General features: G+C 37.0%; 1 protein-coding gene across 1 annotated transcript in view; it reads left to right on the forward strand.

Annotated features, from left to right (window-relative positions):
- Positions 1 to 5,914, forward strand: part of LOC136848901 (ABC transporter F family member 4-like) — a 73,882-nt gene extending 67,968 nt beyond the window's left edge. The window contains exon 5 of the mRNA XM_067121723.1: positions 5,543 to 5,914. Coding sequence (XP_066977824.1) covers positions 5,543 to 5,914 — 372 coding nt within the window. The remainder of the gene's footprint in view (positions 1 to 5,542) is intronic.
- Positions 5,915 to 8,764: the final 2,850 nt, after the last annotated feature.

The following is an 8,764-nucleotide window of genomic DNA, read 5'->3' on the forward strand; positions in this document are numbered from 1 at the left end:
AAGACTATCAGAGGGAAGCTTTTGACAACAGGTAAGATGAATAATGCCGGAAACACAGAAGAAAACAGAGAGCGCCACACGTCAATTAAAAATCTTTTATATAGTAAATGCTATCTCATGTTTTCATTAACATTAAGAATCTTTTAAAAATGAAAGGACCATTTGTATATAGGCCAAGTTATCACTAACATTGTAACATACTTATCTGTGAAGTCCCCTGATTCCATGTGTTTATTTATTCATTGGTATATTTCTTTTATCTATTCAAATCCTGGTAATATTTATATTTTACTAGGTTCTTATAAACATATTTTTCCACTTCTGCGTATTTAATTACTTGAACTCTTGCTTAGCAGGGCAGACTACTGAATTCTGATAGACTTGCTATAGTCAATCGTTAACAGGAGGAGGAGCGTGAATTTCATCTGACTTAACTCCACGTTTTCCAGACGGTTGCATATCGACGGGAGGATGGCCTGCAGATCTTTTTCTGAATGCGTAATAATAATAATAATAAAATAATAATAATAATAACTAGGAAAAAGACCATCTCTCAAACATGCTTCATTGAATAGAATGGCCGTCTGGATGACGTTTAGTTTGTAACTCCGCGTTTTCCAGACGGTGGCATATCGACGGGAGAATGTCCTGCAGATCTTTTCTGAATGCGTAATAATAATAATAATAATAATAATAATAATAATAATAACTAAGAAAAAGACCATCTCTCAAACATACTTCATTGAATAGAATGGCCGTCTGGATGCCGTTTAGTTTGTATTGTAGTTTCTCAGTCTCTTGAATGAGTTTCTTCGTAGCAGCAGATAAATTATACAGCTTCATTCGCCTTTAGAGGATGGCAGAAAGGTCTACCGAAACGTCAAGGAATAAATGAACGTTGGACAGCTGCTGTATAATTTAACTGCTACTACGAAGAAATTCATTCTATACAAACTAAACGGCACCTAGACTGCCATTCTTTTCAATAATAATAATAATAATAATAATAATAATAATAATAATAATAATAATAATAATAATAATAATAATACTAACAACCAATTTCAAGCGTTCTACCATTAGACACCCATATCACATAATGCAATGATCTGTAAGTGTTACGGCATAGTCCTTCTTGAAAATATAGGTTGCTATAACTATTCTATTTGTCGTAGTGATAACAAAAGATGTTGAAGGAAAGAACAAGCATATGATTCATATCAAAGTGGAGGTGATGATGATAAACCCTGCCCCCCCTCCCCTCCCGGAACCACACCCTCCGTTTCACCCTCATAACTAAATTATTGTGCTGTCTGACAAAGATTTTCGAGATAAGACCCTTCTAGCATTCACACTTTCGAGATCTTGAGAAAAATGCCACTGTGTTGGCAGTTAAACTGACCTTTAACCCTGAAAAATAGGATACAGGGTCAAAATACCACCTAAGTACCTTCCTATGAAACTTCATCACATTGCAAAAGAGAGCTATGATTTGGGCCTTTAAACTAACCTGTGACCTTAGATATTAGGTCAAGGTAAAAATCACCTGAGGAACATTATTACCAACCCCACAAGTATTTACCTTCTTAATACAGAAAAATTTGAGGAATATGAAATGTTGACCTTTGAATTTACTCCAAATCTAGAAACTGAGAATTTTCATGTATGTCTGAGGAAACTAATCACCAACCATAAATGTACCGGTCTATAAAGTTTCATCAAATATAGTCTTAATTTTAATCATCAAGTTAACAATTGATCCTGAAAATAAGACAAGCTTCATAAGAAAAATTATGCGCATTAGCAATCAGAAAATGAGTCAATATCAGAATAATAAATAGATTTGTCATGACTTTGTCACGATGATTTTAATGCACCAGTTTAGAGTGATAAATACAGCATCCATAAATATCTAAACATTTAGCTTCTATTCGCGATGAATTTGGGTAGAAATTTTAATTATGAATATACACTGCAGTTCTGGAGGCAAAGCTTATTTATATATACATACATACATACATACATACACACACTATATATACACATACACACACACATATATATATATACTGTATATATATATATATATATATATATATATATATATATATATATATATATGTGTGTGTGTGTGTGTGTGTGTGTGCGTAAAAAAATCACAGGTGACTAAGGAAACAGGCCATTTTCTACCATTTGTCTCATCTTTATTCGGACGTTTCGTAATATTACCTTTATTGCATCTCTTGGGAATCTTCAGTTTAGAGAGAGGAAGACTGAATAAAGATGAGACAAATGTAGAAAATGGTATGTGTGTATGCATGTATATATATATATATATATATATTATATATATATATATATATATATATATATATATATATATATATATATATATATGCATTGTATATGTATATGTGTGTAAGAAAGGATGAAAGATTGCTTTACTGTGAGCACAAATGCATAGCTATGACCTTCAAGGATTATAGAAGACGACTGTGCATATGAATATAGAATGTGTATGCAGACTCCCATTATATTTATGTACTGAATAAACTTACAATAAGTGTAAAGTGCACCGTCCATATCAACAATCAGAGCAAACCCTTTCTAGAAGAAATTTAAATCTCTGAGCACCTCCTTGAGAATTTGTTCGGAAAATGACTCCTCTCTGTCGTTCCCTCATAAAATCTGGAGAACAGCGAAATAACTCGTAAACAAACAAAGAACCAATTAAAAGAAATAACTTGCAAAAGGGGAATAATCATCTCTTACCTTCATCATAATAATGATGATTGATGAGTGCCATAACTCATCACAGATAACATCACAATACGTTCCAATTACGACAAGTAATTTCAATTACATATCAGACATTACGGAACCCATTACCTAACAAATGGAGAGCCCCTTAATGAACGACGCGAGACAAAGTGATTTGCAACTTAAGAGAAAATAATCATAATGATAAGGGAAAAAACGAAATAACTCGATTGCAATAAATATTAATTAGTGGTCAATTGATTTAAATCCCTCTGCATCCCACCTAATCTCTCAAATGAAGAGCAAGAAGTTGATGCTGCTTCTCTTGATGATGCTCTGTGCATGAGAGGGTGTGCGTGTGCGTGTGTGTGTGTGGGTGTGTGTGCGTGCGTGTGCGTGCAAAGCCTTGACCCCTTTTTATTTACTTTTTACGATCCATTTCATCTTCAGCTATTTTGCTTTTATTTCATTTCTTTCGTCTCTTGTCGCCTCCTTCCATTGAGTTTAATTATCTTTATTACGATTTCATGAGCTCCTTCACCTTCCTCTTTGTCTATACCTTTCCTTGTTTATTCTCGTTACCCCACTTCCTTCTTTTAATTGCATTCCTCGTCCACCTCCCTTCTCAAATTTATGGAATATTCCCAGGAACTCTTCCTATCTTTATTTCCCTCTGTGTCTCTTCCTTTATGAATTCTCTCTCTCTCTCTCTCTCTCTCTCTCTCTCTCTCTCTCTCTCTCTCTCTCTCTCTCTCTCTCTCTCTCTTTCGTCTCATTCTTCCTAATGTCCTTTTACCAACTCCTTTCATTATTCCAACCCACAAGAAGACTGACTTTACGATATGGTTTTACAGAGCTAATTTCTAATGACCAGAAGGTCGATATATCATGTGTTCTTAACGCCCTGATCTCTCTCTCTCTCTCTCCCATTATACCTTTCGCTTGTCTCCTTTTGTGTCTGTGTACGTGTTTTTCTCCCAGTATAATTTTACCATGTCATCTTTAATACACAAGTTGTTATCCTTTCTTTGAGATATATGAAGAGAATGAATGATCACCATAAATCTTTACCTCAGTTTTATACACACACACACACATTATATATATATATATATATATATATATATATATATATATATATATATATATATATATATATATATATATATATATATATATATATATGTATTTGTATACACGTGTAAATCTCTCTCTCTCTCTCTCTCTCTCTCTCTCTCTCTCTCTCTCTCTCTCTCTCTCTATATATATATATATATATATATATATATATATATATATATATATATATATATATATATATATATATATATATATATATATATATATATATATATATATATATATATTCGTGTGTGTGCGTATGTGTGTATAGTGCCTTATCAGTCTAAACCTACAGTTACATAAGTCGTCTCTAATCCTTTCACTTAGCCATATAGTCTAACTTTATTTTATTTTCCCTAATCATATCCCATCCTCATATTTTTCATATCTTTATTTTATATATTTGATCCATTCTTATTGCAAATTGAACCTTTCAGTGATTGTAATCTTCATAAGCATTTCTTTGGAAACATCTTTCTCGCTTTCTTTACAAGCCAGAGAATTCATAGATTTAAAACATAGATCTTGTAATTTGGAAATTGTCATCCCTTCTACGCCTTTCCCATTTTCCTGCCTCATTCCTCACTTTACCTCATAAATCTCCTACGCCTCCTCCTCCTCCTCCTCCTCCTCCTCTTCCACCTCGAATCCTTTGGCTCACTCGTTCTTATCCATCTTTTATCCAAAGGCTAACACCTATAACCTGACTCTCGCCTGTCTCATAAGTATACTGTCTCCAACAGCTTTTTTTTTTTTTTTTTTTTTACTTTTTTTACTTTTTCCTGGTCCCCCTCCCTGCCTTCCCCTCGTTCCTAACACTCTGCGCTTCTTCCTTCATTTCCTATCTTATCCCCCTCTTCCCCCTCGTCCTCTGTCCTTCTCTTTCCAATATACAGTCCCCCAACCCTGTCTTCTCTTACTTTCTCTTCCTTTTAAATCCTTTCACTCCTCTTCACTCTCCTAACAAGAACGGCCCCTCCCCTTGCTTTCTCTTCCTATCTTAACCCCCTTCCCATCTTCTGCTTTCTCCCTCCTTCCTTGCAATTCCCCTCGCAGTTCCCCTCCTGCTTTCTCTTCCTATCTTACCCCCTTCCCCTCTGCTACTTTCTCTCACCATCCTAGCACTCCCCCCTCACAGTTCCCCTCCTACTTTCTTTTCCTATCTTTCCCCCCTCCCCTCTTGCTACTTTCTCCCTCCTTTCTAGCACTCTCTTCCCATCTTACCCCCTTCCCGCTGCTACTTTCTCCCTCCTTCCTAGCACTCCCCCTCGCCGCTCCCCTCCTACTTTTTCTTCATATCTTACCCCCTCCCCACTTGCTACTTTCTCCCTCCTTCCTAGCCCTCCCCCTCGCGGGTCCCCTCCTACTTTCTCTTCCCATCTTTCCCCCCTCCCCTCTTGCTACTTTCTCCCTTCTTCCTAGCACTCCCCCTCGCCGCTCCCCTCCTACTTTCTCTTCCCATCTTTCCCCCTCCCTCTTTGCTACTTCTCCCTTCTTCCTAGCACTCCCCCTCGCCGCTCCCCTCCTACTTTCTCTTCCCATCTTTCCCCCTCCCCTCTTGCTACTTTCTCCTCCTCCCTAGCCCTCCCCTCGCCGCTCCCTCCTACTTTTCTTCATATCTTACCCCCTCCCCTCTTGCTACTTTCTCCCTCCTTCCTAGCCCTCCCCCTCGCCGCTCCCCTCCTACTTTCTCTTCCCATCTTACCCCTTCCCAAAGTCAAAACAGCAAAGAGCAATCACACCCGAATCACCGGGAGATGAGAAGTTAATGCCTTCCGGAGCCCATGGGGATCTGGCGAGGGCCGTCCCAAAGCTGCCCGAAGCCCCTTTACATCGTCAGGGGCTCCTACCTGCTTTACGTCCAGCCTACTTCCCGCGCCCTGAAATTAATAACAGGGACCAGGTCTATCCATTTTCTCACAGGGGTCGCTGCTGCTGCTGCTGCTGCTACTGCAAACATCCTGTGTCATCGTCTTCATCATCATCATCATCATCATCATCATCATGTGCCAGGTCTCCAGGAAGCTCCTGAGGGAGTACTTTTTATCTTGGAGGTCGTACATCCTCTCCTCTCTCTCTTTTTTTTTTTTTTCTTCGCTGTTGGTTTACTCTTTTATTCCTCCTGCTGTATAGGGTTATCGGGGCCATGTCCTTCGGTAGCTTACTATTCTTTCTTTGTTTCTTTCTATATTTCTTTGTTATTTTATATTTTTACTACTTCTGCGACGCGGGATTACTAGTGTGATATCCGCTGGTTGCTCACTCTTTCTTTCTTCTATAATTCTATTACTTCTGCGGTTGATTCGCGTAACTTTCAACACTTTCCGGCAGGTACTGAAGTAGCTTTTCTATTTTACTATTCGAAATCTCGGATCAATGGCTTTTAATCTGTCGACTTATCTTTCCATCTGTCACTTATCAAAAAATTTTAACCTATATTTAAAAAGGTGGAAAGTAGATATTCTCTTTTTACTTTTAGAAAAACTGTAAATGGTTGAAATAGATAGATTTAACAATGCTCCTTCCGTAGACAAAATAGCACCAAGGGCAGACAAAAAAATAAAAACCTATCATAGGAAACATATATAAAAAGAAACAGATGTATTCACTGATTTCCTCAACCAAAAGAACTTTGTTTATTGCACACAATGAGGGAATTATCGTCGTCATTATCTGTTAAAATATTCGGTTTAAGGGGCAAGAACAAAACCCCTGAAAAGAAAAAGAAAAAATAGCAAGTTGATTTGACCTTTCTTCCTTCTCTCTTCCAATACTTAATTTTATTTTTTTTTCTTCTCTTTCTGGATTATGTCCAGATCAGCTCTATTCCATACAGACTAGTTAAGCTAGTCTTCATACGCGATAATTGAGCGAAATTTGCATTTTAGATGATACATTAAATTAACATCAGCCGCTATTTCATTCTTTCTTGTTGTTTGTATGAAGGAATTAGAACGCTCTTTCTATTAAATGTTAAGTGTCTGATTTTATGCTAAACCATCGAGTGAAGGTTTTTGTATTAATCAACAGATTAGATTCATACTTTCAGCAATTATATTTTCCGTTTGGAACGACAACGATACTTGTTTTTTTTTTTTTTGAGTTTGAATGAGATATGAAAGGGAGTTGCTCCTAACTTTTATCATGTCTCCTTGGTAACAGATGGAAAACTACAGTAGTAGTAGTAGTAGTAGTAGTAGTAGTAGTAGTAGTAGTAATAACAGTAGTGGTGGTGGTTGTGGTGGCAATACTATAAGAAGGGCAAGAATATGGACGTTCTTTGCTTAGTTCTTGGTTAGAGATAGTTACTGAGTAAACTTTTAATCAATTGTTCTTCGGTACAACACTTTCATTATCATTTTACTGCCTTATCACAATACATTCATATGTTGTATCAGTCTAGAGAAAGATACAGTCTTGTCTTCTTTATTCTCTTCCTATGAGTGCTGTAGAAAACTAGACAACCATAATGAGTAAAAACAGCATTTTTCTGTCTTATCGTTTTCGTATGTAAAATCTTAGAATACAGCCATTCCATAACCTATTGAGACGAATTCATAGGCATTTTGTTTTCCAGGGGAAAAAGTATACCTTAGTTTTACCAGACCACTGAGCTGATTAACAGCTCTCCTAGGGCTGGCCCGAAGGATTAGACTTATTTTACGTGGCTAAGAACCAGTTGGTTACTTAGCAACGGGACCTACAGCTTATTGTGGAATCCGAATCACATTATAGCGAGAAATGAATTTCTATCACCAGAAATAAATTCCTCTAATTCTTCATTAGCCGGCCGGAGACTCGAACTCGGGCCTAGCGAGTGCTAGCCCACAACTCTACCGACTCTCCAACGAGGAACTTTTCCAGGGGGGAAAAAAATAGGTCCCTAACGAAACGGATGTTCAATTAGGGGTGTTCCAAAGTTTTCGAGAAACCTTTTAAAAATGAGGTTCATCACCGATTCAACACAGGATTTGTTAAGTTGGTTGGTATTAGACTGAGCCACCCAGGAGCCAGCGTGGACCAAAGCATGATGGCGGACCGTAATTGACGGTAAGGTGCTGAAGAGAATTAGAGGCCTATTGTGGACCTCTGGACGTAACCTGACCTGTAAGTCGACCTACCCTTCTGAAACAAATTGTCGCGTAAGACGAAATCCGTACGCATGAATGATATATCAAGGTTAAAAATTAAAGGTGACTATAAAATGATCAAATACTATAACATCGTTGCTCTTCTCTTCCAGAAAACTCCTAATGTAAACGTCTTTACAACATTACTTTAACAAAGGAAGACTAATCAGACTTTTTATGCATCTGGCAACCAAAGAACTTCTTTTCCTTTCTCTTGTTGTGAAGAGAAAACAATATTATTATTCATTCAGTTTTACACGCATCAGTTCAAGAGTTCTTTGAATAATTTTGACCTTTACCACATCCGTTTAAGGTTGTCTTCGCATCAGACTTCGGAAATGATTTACCTTCATCCCTAAAAATCAACAAAGACACCCAAATGGCATAAATATTCAAAATTTTTGCTTTATTATTGTGGAAGAAGCCTTCAATATGACCTCTATGCGACCAAATTTTCGGGACAAAGGTAAGAACTATGAAAAAATTTTGATCTATTGATGCATCCAAAAATATGTACCTGACTTTAACATAGCTGAGAATCAATAATGTATGTCATTCTGATGGTTGTGAGAGACGCACCCTCTTGAATAGAAGCCTCTGAGATACAAGTTAGCAGAAAATTCCAGACAAATGAATTTTAGATGAATCAGAATTTCACTTCCATTAATGCAATAGCTGGTGTTTTAAGAGTAGATTGGTACTTATACGTTTCCGAGATTACGTTTTCAGACTTTTTTATTTTTTTTTTTTTT

Source organism: Macrobrachium rosenbergii, chromosome 20 (genome assembly GCF_040412425.1).
Source record: "Macrobrachium rosenbergii isolate ZJJX-2024 chromosome 20, ASM4041242v1, whole genome shotgun sequence".
In the NCBI taxonomy this organism is placed as follows: Eukaryota; Metazoa; Arthropoda; class Malacostraca; order Decapoda; family Palaemonidae; genus Macrobrachium; species Macrobrachium rosenbergii.